This window comes from Oryza glaberrima, chromosome 4 (genome assembly GCF_000147395.1).
Source record: "Oryza glaberrima chromosome 4, OglaRS2, whole genome shotgun sequence".
NCBI lineage: Eukaryota > Viridiplantae > Streptophyta > Magnoliopsida > Poales > Poaceae > Oryza > Oryza glaberrima.
The window spans coordinates 30,173,080-30,189,888 of record NC_068329.1 but is presented as its reverse complement, the minus strand read 5'-3'; the positions used below and the strand labels follow the sequence as shown (position 1 = coordinate 30,189,888).

Below are 16,809 nucleotides of genomic sequence, written 5' to 3'. Positions count from 1 at the left end.
TTTATGAGATCGAATTATACGCTTCTTTTATAACAGTACGATTTCTCTTTAATCCCATGTCTCATCTCATCACCAAAAAAAAGAAATGGCACAAAACTATCTGCACATAGCTAGCTTAGCTTCCCTGTCTCACCTGTTTGTCTAGTACTAGCAAGTAGCAACAAGCAAGCGCAGCAACCATATACACACAAAACCAAACGCATCATCACCGTCACCGAGCTGAGCCAGAGAACCAGCCAAATGATAGGGGAGGAGTGCAAGCGTGCGACACCCAACCACCGCCACGTCCGGGTCCCGATCAGTGACCACCGGTGAGTAGGTTGATCAGCTAGACGAACTGCAAAATGTACAAGCTAACGACGCCATGATCAGCAGATGACGCACGAGTTGGGGTCCTCCTCGGCGCTGTGGACGACGTACTGCGGCGGCGGGTAGCTGTACGACGGCGGCGCGGCGTGGGCGTGCCACGCCGGCGGCGGCGGGTAGAAGACGAGCTTGGGTTGCTCTGGCTTCTTGTCGTCCTTCTTCTCTTCCGGCTTCTTCTCCTCCTTCTTCTCCTCCTTCGCCGGCCCCACGGAGAGGAGGCTCGCCGACGGCCAGCCCTTCCGGAGCTTGCCGACGACGTCCACCGGGTCGACGTCGCCGACCACCGTCAGCTTTCGGCCCTTCATGTCCATGGAGATCATGTCGATCCCTGCGGTTACATAGTTGCTGTCAGATTACATCGTTGCTCTCAAACGAAGAACAGAGTTTTCATCGAATTATTGGGCGAATTCCTTTTCTTTTCAGAGCTCAATTTGGCGGTAAAGAAGCAGAGCACAAGCGGAAATCGAGAGGAAAGAATGGAAAATTTTGTCAGAAATGGAGTATATACCGTGGAGAGTGGAGACGGCTTTGATCGCCTTCTGCTTATCCTTGTCATCGTGCAGGTCCAGCTTCAGCACAAGCTTCTGCAGCCGTCAGTTAAACAGACAAACCAGTGGGCAATCATAAGCTAAAACAAACACGTCGCACACACAACACAAACACACAGCTGCAAATCGAACAAACATCTCTGAATTGTACAGTAACCAAGTACCTTCATGGCCATGGAAGTATCGGCTCCTCTCCGCTGTGGCGACTAGAAATTCAGAACCAGGCAGCCGCTCTTATGGACCGGTCTTTCTTTGTGCAGCTGGCGCACACGAAAGCTCACCAGCGGTGACAAATGGCCGGGTGGAGGTGACAACAAGAGAGGCTTATTTTTTGTCGCGGCGATGTGTTCTATGAGCAACGAATAAGCCGAAAAATATTTGGGTTTTGACGAGAGGAGGTGGTGGAGGAGGCGGCTCGATTTATAGCCGGCGCCGCGCGTGGCATCGCGAGGCCGAGCCAGAGAACGCGTCATCCGAAATAAAAAAAAAGGTAAATGCTCGCTCGCAGACCGACGACCCGGCGCTACCCGAGTCGCGCGTCGTACGCGAGAAAACACCAAATGGGCCCATACTTTTGCCCAAAAATGGGGTCGCGACGTTGGCGGCAACGGGGCAAAGGAAGCCGCGGCGAAGGGGGCCGAGCCATCGTGCGACGCGCAGCGAAACACTACAGTATGCGAGCGACCACGTGGTGTGCGGCGTGATCGCAACCGGGAATTCCTTCTGTTCCGGCGCAGTTTGGATGGGGAGGCCCTGTGACCGGTGACGCGATCGGGTCAAGCTCGAGTCGTTGTCGACGTATGCGGCTTGTTCACTGCGAGAATCTTGACTGACTTGGGAGAGCTGTCAGAAATGAATTACTATGAACTACTGTAAAAAAAATTGATCTAAAATAGAATTAGATATTTTTTAGTATAACGAATCTAGATAATTTTAAGCTGGGTCTTTTTTTTTTTTTACGGATGGAGTATATCGCGAGCTGTCAGTGCTCATCAGTGGGTGTGTGCATGCAGTTTGCAGTGGTATTTGATTAGTGAATGGTTTAGTCCAACTCCGACATTGACACTCGGTTACTACTGCTACTAGCCGCCAACCAGACACGACCAGTGACAGAATGAGAAAGTTTTGAATGCTGCTCCGTTGGGCTCGAAGACTTTCACCATTCGGAAAATGTTACAATCGCTACTGTTTCATCAAGGAGAGGGACGTGAGAGGACTTTGTATCTCCCAGCAATTATACCAACGTGCATGAAGATTAAGGGCGAAGGAACGATTATTGATCACATGTTCAAACAACCTTATGAATCTATCCATCGTGCCTGCGTGAGTGCGTCCATCCGTCAGCTTATGAAGAAATCAAACCAAACCATACAAAACTGCTTGCTCAGGGCGCGCCGCATGCCTGAAAAAATCGCGACAGAGGAAAAATAGTTGGATGCGGTGCGTTTTCCAAGCTGCACGTTCACTTCTTCCCCCTTTTGATCGAAAAGCCGTGATCTGGATGAAAAGCCATCGAGAACGTCATCACAAACACCGGCGAAAAGAGCAGCTTTGGAGAATCCGATCCGATCTCGAACACCGTGCAACAGAAAGATTCTCGCCGCGTTGATCTGAATTCTGAAAGAAATGTACACGATTCTTTCTGTTCGTCCTTCCCAGCCTCCCAGGAATAGTAGTGCCTTGCAAAACAAGATCATATCGCCGTCAAAAAAGGTAGCACATGCCTTTAGTTCCGTCCAATTTGAAATTATTCAGACGTTCAGTGATCCATCTTCCACAGACAAAATAAAATTGGAACCGGTCAGTCTCAGAAATGAGCTAATCAGCACTACTAGATCGAGGAGTGGTCAAATTGTGACCCAACTCTGAAGCTGGAGTCCAACTTCCAGCTAGCCTCGCACGAATAGGATATCCAGTTGACCAGCTCTAAATTGGCGTGCTTAAGCACACCTGCTACTGTGCTAGTAGTACTAATCTAGTGTTAGACCCCTGCTACTATACAGATTATTACTGATATAGTGATCTGCATGATGGTGATAGCTATTAGACGGTGGATTTGTAACCGCCAGAAAAATCAAAAGATTGGTTACCGAAAGCTCCCTGAAATCGGAGTAAAAAAATGCCGGTCACAGTCCGTAGCTTATAGTGGACCATGTCTTAATCCATTTTAGCGTCCATCAAGGACCACGCACTGGGATATTATTAGGAATTTTGTACAGTAAACCTGTAACTAACATAAACAAACTTGAGAGCGACAAGGTGATTGATGAGACCGCCATCATCCCAGGCTTCTATTTCCGGTCAATCTGATGCAAATAAGCTTAGCCCTTTGGCTCCTTGTCGAACAAAACAATCCCAAATCCAGATGGTCAAATTGTACATCTAGAAGTTGAATTTCGTGTTTTGCTGTGTTGAAACGATTACTTTCGTGCCATTGAACTATCGTATTGCATCGTTTCACACCTGTTGACACAGAACATTTATAAGATATTTTGAGAGAAAAATGTATGTGTATTTATTGATTATCCTTGCCCTGCACCTGCACGCTATAGACTAATAGAATTTTGCACGGCTGAATAATTGAATTGACAAAACAAAATAAATAAAACGATTCAAACAACATGCAACTTGTCCTTAAAACTTTAGGGTTAGGCGAAAAGCAGATAGCTACAACCACGCAACTACCTCACCGTTGGAGTTTATCCACCTGAAAACATATAATTTTTTAGTGCAAAACCGGTCAAGCGTGTTCACAGTGCACAGCCTGTTTCAGCTTGTTAATTAAGCTCCTGCAGCCTGGAGGCTCTTTCACGTTGGCCAGAGCAAATGGAAATTTTATACTAGTAGTACGGAAGATAATTACACACTTGCCGCAGTGCCGCTGAATGGCGAGTGCAGGCCAGCGTGATCGAACTGATCCAACCTTTTCTTCGAGAGAAGAATTCAACCGGCTTTTACTGAGTTTATTCACATCGACAAAGTGGTGATTCTTTTTTGCCGTTTCTAAACCGGTGAACTGTATCTGACGACTTCTAACTAATCCTGAAGCGTGCTTTCAGATGTGAGAACCACAGTGATTGATTGCAGTAAACATTGGGAAAACACTGGCAACATGATTCATTGTTTCAGTAAAGAGCGCGCACACTAGTTCTGCGGTAAATTTTGACATATGGATCTGGAGTTTCTTCTACAAAACAGAGATGCTTGGTTAGTTAAAATGAGTGGCAGTAAATTTGACATATGCTTGAGGACAATTAGAAAATCATTTCTTGAATGAATAAAATCAGTATTTTCTTGAGCTACACAGTTCATACTCTGCTCCGGTGCAGGTCAGAGCTACAGCTACCCCCTCGTCTAGTCGTCTTCATCGGCGTTCTAGCCGAGCTCAAGCTCCGGCAGAGGCACCGGCGAGGTGCATGCTGGGAGGCTTCCGCGCTGTCTTGGTGCGGCGCCGTATCCGGCAGAGGCTCCGGCGAGCATCGCCGCATCGGAGCCCCACCGTGTCGTTGCTCTGGATGCGCGATATCGGCGGCAGTGAGCTCGCGTCGTTGCAGCAACGCAGAGCGGCGTGATGGCGGCGTGTCGGGGCACAATTGGGCCGTACATAGGCCGGATTTTTCTTGGGCCGCACATGGACCGGAATCACAAGCCGGGACAACTTTGTTGGGCCCATATAGCCCACGTAGAACGTGCGGCCCATACAGGATGGTGGAAGACCAGCCCTACTACTGGAGTACTGGGCCGGCCGACGGCGGCGAGGTTTCCCCGGCGAATCCCCCATGGCAGCGGTGCCCTCCGCCGCCGCGCCGCCGGTTCCGGTCTCCCCCGGCGAGAGATGGCCGCCGCTCGAGTCGAGCCCCGACGTATTCAACCAGGTTCCGCCTCCCCCCCCCTTGGCCATCGCTTCGGTTCACTGCCTCTCTGACCTAGCGCCTCGCCCTCGCCGTGCCGGCGACGCGCTCGCACGGGGCGCGCAGCTCATGTGGTCGCTGGGTGTCCCGGAGGACATGGCGGAGTTCCACGACGTGTACAGCCTCGACGCCGATGCGCTGGAGATGGTGCCCCAGCCTGTGCTCGCCGTCGTCTTCTGCTTCCCCGATCCAACCCAGGTGCATTCATCACTTCGCTCCAGAATTTGTTTTCTGTTTCGCGAGTTTTGAGAAAAATCAGGGGCTCGATCTCCGCTCACCCATACAAATGCATAATGTTTCCTGATTTGCCTTCTACAACCGTGTAACTCCAATATAAGTGGATGATCAATGATCATCTTGCGATGTGTCTTAACTGAAACTATGTATACTGCTGTGAGGGTCAAGTTGGAGCTTATATCTGTTCCTTCGCATAGCCGGTTAGGTCGCGTGTCTCAATTTTTTTGACTTGGCTTCCGTGTGCTCGACTAAATTCGATGCTACACCCACGTCAGTACTCTTAAATATCATTTTCAGGAGTTGTTCTTCTCAAAAAGGACCATTGAACACTATATCTCTTTGTCATCATTGAAATCTCTCCAGATTAATGTACAAGTTCCAGACTTCAGTGCTTCATATGCTGTATAGACATGAGATCACTGAGGTGCTTCAGTGATTGTTTTAATGTTGTTACTATACCCCCATTGCTTCACAAGAGTGCCCAAAAACTAGTTTTGTGGCATGTTTGACCTGTTGAGGAGAGATAAAATGGCCATGACCTTTGTTATGTATGTTTGACATCTCTAATAAGCTATAATTGGGGCAGAAGGTTCACTATTTAATATCTCCATTTATATATTCTGTCAGATATTCCCTGGTTGTTAGGTGCATAATCTTTTATAAAAGGGTAATAGAACCTCTATGGCTCTATGCATTTATAGTTCAACTACTCTGTGATATACGCATCTCAACCAATAATTAAATGTGTTTTTTTATGATGATATATGGACATGTTGATTGTTTCTGTGAAATGTGTGTAAAGAATCTTTCTCTTTTTAATGTACATTTACTAGCTTAGTACTATTATGGGTTTCAGCCTTTACTTGATTTACACACTTAGCCCTACTTCGGTGCAGGATGCAAGTAATCCTTCACAGCATCTTTTAATTACTGGAGAGAAGGTGAGCAAATGTGTTTTTGGCATGATAGTGCCACCTGAAAGGGCTATAGCTTCACGTAAAGAGTGCTACATTTTGTTTCTTAATTATAACAGGGTCCTTAATCCTGATAGTTTTACACCAATCATCACGGTTGCCTTTAATCATACATGTTTCTTTCATGCCTTCTGCAACAGGAAACTTTGTTTTTCATAAAACAAATTGAATCACTAGGAAATGCTTGTGGAACTATTGCGCTACTTCATGCTGTTGGAAATGCATATTCAGAAATCAGTTTGTGTAAGGTCACTCCCGTACAATGATTTCACTCTCCATTGTCCCCCATTATTTTTAAAGGAATCTTATCTATTCTTTTGTAGCGGAGAATTCTTTCTTGGACATGTTTATCAAATCAACATCTGGCATGACTTCATACGAGGTTCCTATCACTCGACTAAAATGGTTCTATTTTCCTTTATCACTCTCACAGTATTTTCATGTCTATATTATTATCATATGCCATGCTTTTACAGCGTGCTGTGTTTCTTGAGAAGGATGATGACATGGCAAGAGCTCACTTATCGGCTGCCAGTGCCGGTGACACAAAGGTACTTGTTCTTTGCTTGTGTGAGCTGGGATTTTTATCTGAAAAACTAAGGCTCCGTTCGTTTCCACTTAAAAAAGTGGATTAAGTTTTGGATATTCGTGGGACGCTTTTCAAACTGCTAAATTGTGCGTTTCGTGTGAAAACTTTCTATAAGAAAGTTGTTCTAAAATATAAGATTAATCCATTTTTCAAGTTTGCAATAATTAAAACTCAATTAATCACACGTTATTACCACCTCGTTTTGCGTGAAACACTTAATCTTCATCTTCATGAGATTCAAACACCACCTAAAATGTCCCGCGGAGAATAGGATGGCACCTGTATTGCTGTATCATACTTACTGGTTTTTCATAACTACAAATACTGAATATAGAACATAAACATAATACTTTTGTAAATAATTCCTTTCCTCTTTTCATTGAGTATATAATTTAATACTTCTCTCATTTCTACCAGCTATCTGATGACGTTGAAGAGCATTATATATGTTTTGTCGAATGTGATGGTAAGTTTGTAATAGATATATCTGCTTCCATTCAATTGTCAATTTTACTTGCATTTGTATATTAGTAAGGAATACCATTCGTTTGTAGGAACACTCTATGAGCTTGATGGTATGAAGCCTGGACCAATATATCATGGCCCATCATCCTCTAAAAGCTTACTGCAGGTACTGCAATTTTGTGAATTGGGTGTTGCAGCTGTCATGTCTCAGAATAGAACATGATTCATATTTGGATGTAGCTTTTAATTATTAGAGATTCACACTGTCTGGCAGTACTATATACTAGTGCCTATTGGCTGTTTTGTTGCTTGTTTGCATTTGCAATTGCTTCCCTCCAGGCTCGTAAAATGCAGTCACCATTTTATTGAATTAGGATGCTGTGAATATCATTAAGGCCACCATGCACAACATTCCCAACTCGGTGAACTTCAACGTAATAGTGCTATCAAGAAAAGCAGAGTAAAGCAAAACAGAGCTTTTTCAGATAACTGATTGAGGCCATAAAGGTGAAGGGCTATCTAGTTCAGCAAATTACACAGACTTCACACTCGTTCTGTCTTCTACTTGAACTACCTTGAGCTGCCACGGTATGTTTTTACTCTCGAAGGGCATTCAGATTTGTCATTTTAGACATTTAAGTTATGCCTCAGTGGCCATCAGTTCTTGTTTGTTTTAGTGAGAGAAAACCTGAGCCTGTCATAATTTAATGCCAAATGAAAGTAAGGGCAAGTAGATTCCTAATGCACTGCTGTTGAACTAGCAATTCTCTTTTGGAAACTGACAATCAGGACATGTAGAAAACATGCTGAATTTCGATTACCAGCCAGGAGTTAGCAAAAATATCCCGTTACTTTTAACTATAAAATATCCACAGGTCTACCAGGAAGAAAATTACCGTCGTGAGTCAGAGAATGTATACATCACAACTTTCCATGAATAATCGACTGATCCAACATGACTATTGGTAAACGTGCTGTCATGTCTACTATAATCTACTACAAAATTATGGATCTTGCTGAACCCACTAAAAATCTCTTGCCCAATTCATTCCCGCAGCAGATTCACTCAGCATCTGGACCTCAAATTTAATAAAGTTTCAGTTACCTAGGAGATGGGCTTGCCCATGCCCATCCAGGAGGGATGCACCAGCTGATCAACCAGCTGCGACATATTTCACCTGTTGGCCCTGTAGCTGCTCCCTTTCTCCCTTGATCGGCTGATCGCAATGCAACAAGACACCTTTCTATGTCTATTCTCTGGTCAGTTCTGACGTACTCCCTCCGTCCCTTAATATAAGGGATTTTGACATTTTACTCGCACTGTTTGACCATTCATCTTATCCACAAAATTTTGGAATTATTATTTTGTTTGTGACTTACTTTATTATCCAAAATACTTTAAGCACAACTTTCCGTTTTTTATATTTGCACAAATTTTTTTAATAAGACGAGTGGTCAAACAGTGCAAGAAAAATATCAAAATCCCTTATATTAAGGGACGGGAGTAGTAGTCTAGTCAGCATGAGCCCGTGGCCATATCTTGTCTTAAGAAAGATTAAAGTAATCGTCCCATTTTTTTTCTTTCTCTTCTTCAGCTATTTCTCAAACCAGCATGGTGACTTGACATTTACACTGCCTAATATCGCTCACTCATTGCCACTTCTGATGCAACGTTATTCTGAATCTCTTCAATAATATATTGACCTCATTGTGAATTTATGATAAAAGGAAGTACGCTAAGAATGTTTGCTACACCATTCCCTTGCTATCAAATGTGAACGCCTTCTTTCATTTTTATATGCCATTTCGTCCTAGCGCTTTTTGTTTCTACCTAGCTCTTTTATCAATCGCCATTATATATCATTTAGTATTTATTTGCCCAAGTGCAAGAACAATATTAGCTGTAAAACAACAACGGTACTATATATAAAAAATCAGTGTTCTCTTCTCATATACATCATTCATCTTTAAAAAAAGTCAATTCTTGAGGATAAATCTGGATAAACCATGTTCATGTTCTTCATGGTGGCTGAATGAAGTGACTTTCTCACTACTCCCTCCGTCCCAGAATATAAGAAATTTTAGGGTTGGATACAGTTATTAAGAAAGTAGATATAAGTGAGTGGTGGGGGTTTGTGATTGGATTAGTAGTAGAGGTAGGTAAGAAAAAAGTAGATATAAGTAAGTGGTGGGGGGTTGTGATTGGATTAATAGTAGAGGTAGGTAAGAAAAAAGTAGATATAAGTGAGTGGTGGGGGGTTGTGATTGGATTAGTAGTAGAGGTAGGTAAGAAAAGTGAATGGTGGAGGGTTGTGATTGGTTGGAAGGAGAATGTTGATGGAAAAATTGTTATATTTTAGGACTAATCTTGAGGGCTAAAAGTTGTTATATTTTGGGACGGAAGGAGTACTCACGTCACCACTCATTTGCATCAACTTGACGTGTCTCCAGTTGTTATTTGTTGGTACTCCGTACATAGAAATATCAGAAGGCCCCCCATTCTTTATGCTTGAAAAATGCAAACCTTAGGCCAAGTTTAGTTCCAATTTTTTTTTCAAACTTTTAACTTTTCCATTACATCAAAACTTTCCTACACACAAACTTTCAACTTTTCCGTCACATCGTTCCAATTTCAACCAAACTTCTAATTTTAACGTGAAAACAAACCCTTACAGTCTTACACACTCTGGTGCACATGCATATACCCAAATTCATGCATTCCGCGTCGCCGCCGCGGCGATTGTGTCCAGAGAAAAGAGCAATTTTGGCGCCTACCGGCAAATAAAGAAGTCCTGGAGACCATGCGGATGAGGCGATGGTGCCCTCCTGCCCAGGTTCATTCCCGTGGCAGATTCACTCGGCATCTTGGTCCTCAAATTTAATCAAGTTGCAGGAGAGAAGTGTGACCACGCCCAATGAATCAATTACTCACGGCTCATTGGTTCCGTCCTTCCAGGAGGGATGCATCAGATCAGCTGATCAACCAGCTGCGACAAATTTCACCTGTTGGCACTGTTGCTGTTGCTCATTTTCTCTCGTTTATGGCAATGCAACAAGACACCTTTCTACTACTATAGTCTGTTCTTTGGGCTTTGTTAGTACTGACACAATATATTCTAGTTGATTGATACTCCTAAAATCCTCTACTACTAATCAACTCGAGCTCTTGGTAGTAGCTTATCCGATCAGGAATCAACTGAATCTGGTGAGACACTGAAACTCAGTCGGCTAGAAAGCCGAACAGCCGTCTCCTAGCACCTGTGACCTTGTGGTTGTGGGTACTTTCCCTTGTTCTTGACACTTTTTATTTCTTTAGAAAGCCTTTCGATACTTCTTTGGAAGGGATGTTCCGGTCATGCTTATCCTAACATATGTTCCAGAAATGTGGTAAGACAATACTCCCTCCGTCTTATATGGCAAGACTTTCTAGCATTACCATATTCATATAGATGCTAATGAATCGAGACACATATGTATGTGTTTAGATTCATTAGCATCTATATGAATGTAGCCAATACTAGAAAGTCATACATTATGAAACGGAAAAAGTAGATCATATGGATTTAAGTTTGTTGCATACTCGGGGGAGGCATTAGCAGGGTGACGATGTTGTCGTGGGACGTGGGTATTGATTTCACCTATCAAAAGTTCAAATCCTAATACCCACAAATATTACAAATTAGCGAGGGCGCTTCCGGTTGGAATTTAGTAAGGTCAAGGATTTGTATTGGTTTTCATCTCTTTAAACGTGTGTGAAGAGGCACATTTCACAAGTGTATGAGTATGATGCATGTGTGTTTTCTGTGTAATAAAAAAAAAGTTATTACACACTTCTGACAAGTTTTAGAACGGTCGGTTGAACACCCAAACTTTCTACGTCAAATGTAAGATTTACCAGTTTTTTTTTTCATAAGGCATACAAACTTTTTTTTTTCATACGATCACCCCACGTATTGGACTTAATATCTTGTCTAGTTTAGTCCAGGGTGTAGTCACCATTTTGCTCGCACGAATTTTCTGTGGCTCTTATCTAATGTTAGACGTGGCAAGATTAGCCATCAACCAAACACCTCGTCAATAGCAGAAAGGGTGTGATGTCACCGGGTTAAATTTTGACAATAAACCAAACAATAGCCAAAAAGGTGATCAAATTTGGTTAAAAAGTGTGATAAACTACGCCAATGGGACCAAAAGGACCTCAGAAGTATCTTCCGCTGAAAAAGTATCAAAAAAATTCACAAAAAGGGAATTACCAGCGAAAAGAAAACTAAGAAAAGTTTAAAGCACCGTATCCTGTTTTATTTTCTCTTTCTTGGAGCACTTTTGTTTTTATCTAATAACGATGATTACCTGCTCGTTGAGAAAAGTTCTCTATTTGTTCTTTGCCACTCGCTACAACATGGGAAGTGTGCTACTATTCCAACACTTGGAGTACTATTTTTACGCAATAACGATGATTACCTGCTCGTTAAGAAAAGCTTTCTACTTGTTCTTTGCCACTCGCTACAACATGGGAAGTGCTAGCACTACTATTCTAACGTGGAAAAGCAAGGCTGTTGCTTTCCCCCCCTTGAAACTGAAAAAAAAAAGGAGCCATTTTGTCATGTCCCAGAATCCAAAACCGGAAACCCCCCTCTGCATCGGCAGGTCTCCTCCCCCCAACTTTGCCGCGGGATTCGTCGTCTCCATCACCACCGTGAGCAAAAGACCCACCACCACAAGTCACCCCCAACTCCGCCTGAAAAACAAGCATTATCCAGGGAGAGACAGAGAGAGAAAGCAAAGCGGGATGCACCCAGCGGCAACTCGCAGGCTGAGGGAGGAATAACAAAATGTTCGGCAGGCAGCAGGGTCACTCATCACAGTCACAGATCGACGGCGACACAGCTGGTGGCCACTATCTTGGATCGAAATGGCCTGCACCTGTAGCTGCTCATCTGGACTTACTAAGCATGCACTACTACGAAGTAAGTAGTGGTAGTAGTAGTTGTGTTGTGTGTGCATACGCAAACGCAACGCAAGATGAGGAGGTGAGCCAATTGCCTGCTCCTGGACAGAATCGCCCTGAAAAGCCCCAATATTGATTTGGCCGATACAAGATGGTCTACGTGCAGGGGATTTACCCGCTGCCCAGTTGGCTCTATGCCATGCCGCTTTCAGTCTCTCTGATGCTGCAGATTCATCAAAGCTTATAAATACTTGGGCATCTGTGCTGTGCTGGAGGCATCCTGTGTTCTCAGGAGGTAGTAGTGCAGTGCAGTGCAGTGTAGAGACCTGTCCTCTGTGTTGTTTGCTCTCAAGCTCGCCGGAGAAGATAGAAGGGTGGCATGCCCGCCGTGGCCGGGAGCTTGTACATGGCGAGCCAGCACAAGGGAGTGCCTCCGCCGCTGCCGCCGCCGCCGCGGCCATTGCCGGTGATCAACCTGGGCCGGCTCACCATGGACAGTGCCTCGCGGGCGCTCGCCGTGCGGGATATCGTGCTGGCGTGCCGTGAACGTGGCTGCTTTGAGGTTAGTGCTGCTTACTTGTCACCACCCTGCATCCTCCTCTGCTTGTCCTGTCCTCCAACACCTGTCAGTTGTTATTACACATGCATGTGATACCAGACACACAAGAATGTTTTGCTTACACGTACTCTCTCCGTCTCATAAAAAACGAATCTAGTACTGAATGTGATATGAATGTTTTGCTTACACGTAGTACGTGAAAAGGAAGCTGCTGCCAACTCATGAAAATGAGTAACAAAACTGCATCTGCATGCGAAACTGACGAACGCCAGATATACCAGAGACAGCTGATAGACCATTGTGCTCGACTTACCTGCAGGTGGTGAACCATGGCATCAGCAGGTCTTGCATGAATGGCGCCCTCGAAGCCGCCTCCGAGTTCTTCCAGCTATCGACGGAGCGCAAGGAGGAGTTCGCGTCGGACGACATCCGGCAGCCCATCAGGTACGACACGAGCTCGAGGGACGGGATCAGCATGTCCAGGTCATTTCTGAAGCACTATGCCAATCCCCTGGACGATTGGATCAAGTTCTGGCCGACGCAGCCACCAACTTACAGGTAACCTGCAACCGCAATGCAGAGATCATCCACATTAGCACAGTGGTGAGTGATCACTGGATGCATCTTGACAACCATCCTAACTTGTGTGACAAATGGCACACCAGGGAGAAAATGGGTGAGTACGCCGTGGAGACGCAGCGAGTGTCAATGCAGCTCATGAAAGCAATCCTGCAGGGCCTGGGATTAGGGCCATCGTACCTGCAAGAAAAGCTTGAAGGAGGGGTGCAGTTCGTGGCCTTGAACAACTACCCGCAGTCATCGGCGAAGAAAGCCGACAAGATCGGCTTGGCTCCTCACTCTGATTATGGCTTCCTCACCATCCTGTTGCAGAGCTCCCCAGGGCTTGAGGTGATGCACCATGAGGATGATGCCTGGACATCTGTCCCTGCTATCCCTGGGGCTCTCCATGTCCATGTAGGAGACCACCTGGAAGTGTTGAGCAATGGCCAGCTCAAGTCCCTTGTCCATCGAGCCGTTCTCAACCCAAACGAGTCAAGGATTTCTATTGCCAGCATCCATGGTCTCTCAATGGATGAAGAGGTCCACTGCGCCGAAGAGCTCGTCGATGAACACCACCCCAAAATGTACAGGGGAAGCAGCTTCCAGGACTTCCTGGACTTCCTGCCAGCAAACATGAACAGGTACAAGAGGTATGTCGAGAGCCTCAGGATCGACAAACCCTGAAGAGGAACAGTGGTAGTGCTGTATCAGAACATATATAGCAAGATGGCATTATTCGGATAAAGTATTTAAACCACCTAAAAACTCCTACTTCGGGAAGTTTGTTCGACTTTATGTTGGATTGTTGGTCAAAGAAAAAGTGATGTCAATCTGTACTGTGCAACACTGTAACACATGTAATCAATATTTAGTTATACATCCTTAGTAACTATAGCTACAAGAGTACGTACAGTTAGTTGTGTCTTGGTGCTCAGTACCTTCTTGCTTAGCATTCGATAAAAGTTTGGAGTGATTTTACACTAAATTTCTTGCCGAGGAGGTATTCAGAGAATTTGGTACATCTCAGAACCTCAGGTACCTCTCAAGAATCAAGAATCATAAATTTTATCTACAACAAAATAGTACTGACAGAGAACTTGACATAATCCTTGTATTGCATTTTTTTTAACCACATACTTTCAGTGACATAGTTCCTTTTTTTCTCAATCAAGGCAGCACAAGAAATAGGAAGGACAGGATCCCAAATACCCAACGCTCCTGAATTTCATGCTTTTCAATGGTACCCTGTTATTTTCAGCTCCTACTACTAGATTATCACCAGCACGCTTCCAAGCTTCTAAACAATGAGATTTTTTGGAAAAACATTATACACAGAGATTTCTTAGAATACTTTTTAAAATGCATTTGTCAACTTTTAAATATTTAATTCATTCATTCATTTGTGCCCTCGAAAAGTTGCTGAAAAATCAAAATAATCTATGATCTAGCTAGTGGGTAGTTCAAACAGTAACACTGAATTTCTATGCATCAGAACGAAAAAGGTGAGTCCCAGTTGTCAAAATGTCGTCAGGATTCTCCTGCAACGAACTCAGTGAGACGACGAAAATGGGAGATCACTCGCAGATAACGTTTTGCAAGCTCAGTTTGCAGATGCCACCACTCTGACAACGACAGTGGCATGCGAAGGCAGCAGCCAGCAGGGAATGCAAAACGGCGGCGACGTTTGCAGCAGTTGAAAGGCAAAGCAGGACAAGGTTGACATTAGCATCGCCGTAGCACTAGTGTATGCAGCTATCAGCTATCTCATCCAATCCATCCACAGGTCAAGTAGTCGATGTGTTGGCCGACAAAAGCGAAAGTGTGAAAGGGTTGCTGTAGATGCAATCTCAATCTTGTGAACGTCAAGATTTTGTTCTGATTCGGGCTTTGAGTTGGAGAAAATTCAAGGTTGCATATATGAGCACTGCCGCTCATATGTTCAATCTTGGGTGTATACAGGATGTCGGTTTTTTTTTTTTTTTGTCAGGGGAAATTTCCCCGGTGTACAATGGACGATCAAAATGAAGGAAGGCGTCTAATTTAACACCGCCTTTCTTCAAAGAAGATATAACAAGGAAGCTGTCGGCATAAATATCAGGAATACAATTAAGATTTCTTTTTTATAAAAGTTATAATAATAGATTAAAACCCGGTGTCTACGTTCAACACGGATGTAACGGCTAAAGGAATACAACATCAACATGAACTGTTTTGCTGAGGAGGATCGAGTACCGACTAGGACGATCTTAAGCCTGATTAGGCATAACAAAACAGTTTAATCAGACATGCCTAAAAATATCTGAATAGATTCAAGCAAAGAGATGGCTTTTTTGGCTACGAAGTAAGATTTTGCTTAAAGGCTTTGGAAAACAATAAACAAAGGGGTGCTGTCTTTTTTCGCAGATTTTTCACAAGATAATGGCTTCGACTGTCGCCTCAGAAAAGAAAAACAAATGGCGGCTACTATATATTTAAGGAGAACACGTGGGATTCGCGTGTGGCGCAACGTGGTCTGATGGGATTGCACGTGTCGCCCCTTGAGCGGCCCAAGCACTGGTTGCTCACTGGAGTGCTGACCAGTGACCAGTGACCAGTGACCAGCGACCAAACTGACCATTGGCCGAATTCCCGCGAACAAGAGAGCGAAAAACTCAGAAAAGAATCGACAAGAGATGACTACCGGTATACTACCAAGAAGGAGAAGAAATCAACGAGAAAGCAGATTAGCAGACACATGGAACTAGATTGGAGCTGACCAGCATTACTAGCAGGGGAACCCATTGCAGCGAGAGACAGATCAGATAGAAGAGAAGTGATAGACAGATGATGGAAGAGGAGAGAAGCAGCCAGTGTGAGTGTGTGTGTGACTGTGCGAGAAAAATGGCTGACCTTTCACTCAGACGAGGCCTCTCCTCTGGCTGCCACTCTGCTGCTTCGAGCTGCTGGTGCGGCTTCGTTTTCTCTCGTCTCCTCTCCAATCCTGGCGCTCCTCTGGAGCTGGAAAGGGCAGCTCCACCTCCACGCCCTCTTTTATATGCCCCGGTGTCGCACAGTGCTACGCTGCTGCCGAACCGGTCAGACTCACAAGGGCGGAGGCTGAGGCAGGGCAGGGCCCCCGTAATCCGGGAGACGGGGGGCGAATGGGACGTGCGGCGCCAAAAAGACGCGAGCATAGGGCGCGCGGGTGGTATACGTGTTGCCTCCCCCGCGCGCCGCGTGACGTTACTGAGACAGCGGGATATTTTGGTCGCCCGGGTCTCTGATTGACCGAGCGGCGAGGCGTGGCTACTTGAAGGAGACGGGAAAGATGGATGCGTCGCACCCGTCGCGGGGGTCAGGTTCTGCTCCTCTGCAACCACTACAACTAGAAGAACCTGGTACTTCATGTAGGGTGTGTTCGTACGGAGGGTTGTAAGAGAGAACATGGCGACCTGCTTTTACAGATGTTTGGTTAGTGGGCGGTCTAGAGGGAAATATTCCCCAGATACCGGATAGAGGGATCCAACCAAAACCAATTTAACCGGATGCAGCCGTCCGAGCGCTCGGGGCGGGCGGGGCGAGCGTCAAGGTGGGTCGCACCACCTCTCTCACCATGCGACAACAGCGACGATGCGAGCGAGGCGGTGGCCAGGGCGGGTGACGAGCGCGGCG

General features: G+C 45.1%; 3 protein-coding genes across 7 annotated transcripts; 2 read left to right on the top strand and 1 right to left on the bottom strand.

Annotated features, from left to right (window-relative positions):
* LOC127769638 (heavy metal-associated isoprenylated plant protein 39-like) lies at positions 1-1,315 on the bottom strand. 2 transcript variants are annotated; one of them, XM_052295240.1, is made up of 3 exons: positions 1,079-1,315; positions 875-950; positions 1-694 (listed from the first exon to the last, which is right to left on the bottom strand). In XM_052295240.1, the coding sequence occupies exons 1-3, from the start codon at positions 1,088-1,090 to the stop codon at positions 369-371; spliced, it is 414 nt and encodes a 137-aa protein (XP_052151200.1). In that variant the 5' UTR covers positions 1,091-1,315; the 3' UTR covers positions 1-368. The 2 variants fall into 2 exon arrangements, with proteins under 2 accessions (XP_052151200.1, XP_052151201.1); XM_052295241.1 differs by having other exon boundaries at positions 875-935.
* A 3,325-nt stretch (positions 1,316-4,640) lies between these two features.
* Positions 4,641-7,854, top strand: LOC127770978 (ubiquitin carboxyl-terminal hydrolase 3-like). Of its 2 annotated transcripts, XM_052296739.1 has the most exons (9): positions 4,641-4,789; positions 4,892-5,023; positions 5,959-6,003; positions 6,177-6,279; positions 6,360-6,418; positions 6,513-6,587; positions 7,043-7,091; positions 7,180-7,256; positions 7,465-7,854. In XM_052296739.1, exons 1-9 carry the CDS (start codon positions 4,694-4,696, stop codon positions 7,552-7,554), a joined length of 726 nt encoding a protein of 241 aa, XP_052152699.1. In that variant the 5' UTR covers positions 4,641-4,693; the 3' UTR covers positions 7,555-7,854. The 2 variants fall into 2 exon arrangements, with proteins under 2 accessions (XP_052152699.1, XP_052152700.1); XM_052296740.1 differs by lacking the exon at positions 5,959-6,003.
* LOC127770977 (2-oxoglutarate-dependent dioxygenase 21, chloroplastic) lies at positions 7,547-14,043 on the top strand. 3 transcript variants are annotated; one of them, XM_052296738.1, is made up of 5 exons: positions 7,547-7,678; positions 7,966-8,055; positions 8,151-12,600; positions 12,917-13,155; positions 13,263-14,043. In XM_052296738.1, exons 3-5 carry the CDS (start codon positions 12,418-12,420, stop codon positions 13,840-13,842), a joined length of 1,002 nt encoding a protein of 333 aa, XP_052152698.1. In that variant the 5' UTR covers positions 7,547-7,678; positions 7,966-8,055; positions 8,151-12,417; the 3' UTR covers positions 13,843-14,043. The 3 variants fall into 3 exon arrangements, with proteins under 3 accessions (XP_052152698.1, XP_052152697.1, XP_052152696.1); XM_052296737.1 differs by having other exon boundaries at positions 8,148-12,600; XM_052296736.1 differs by having other exon boundaries at positions 7,966-12,600.
* The last annotated feature ends 2,766 nt before the right edge of the window (positions 14,044-16,809 follow it).

Bases quoted from the DNA above. Each gene is read 5' to 3' on its own strand.
- LOC127769638 (XM_052295240.1), bottom strand. The intron at 695-874 runs GTATATACTCCA...ATGTAACCGCAG, and splicing joins AGCCGTCTCCACTCTCCACG to GGATCGACATGATCTCCATG.
- LOC127770978 (XM_052296739.1), top strand. From the start codon at position 4,694: ATGGCAGCGGTGCCCTCCGCCGCCGCGCCGCCGGTTCCGGTCTCCCCC. The intron at 6,280-6,359 runs GTAAGGTCACTC...ATTCTTTTGTAG, and splicing joins ATATTCAGAAATCAGTTTGT to CGGAGAATTCTTTCTTGGAC. The intron at 7,257-7,464 runs GTACTGCAATTT...TTATTGAATTAG, and splicing joins CCTCTAAAAGCTTACTGCAG to GATGCTGTGAATATCATTAA.
- LOC127770977 (XM_052296738.1), top strand. From the start codon at position 12,418: ATGCCCGCCGTGGCCGGGAGCTTGTACATGGCGAGCCAGCACAAGGGA. The intron at 12,601-12,916 runs GTTAGTGCTGCT...ACTTACCTGCAG, and splicing joins GTGAACGTGGCTGCTTTGAG to GTGGTGAACCATGGCATCAG. The intron at 13,156-13,262 runs GTAACCTGCAAC...ATGGCACACCAG, and splicing joins ACGCAGCCACCAACTTACAG to GGAGAAAATGGGTGAGTACG.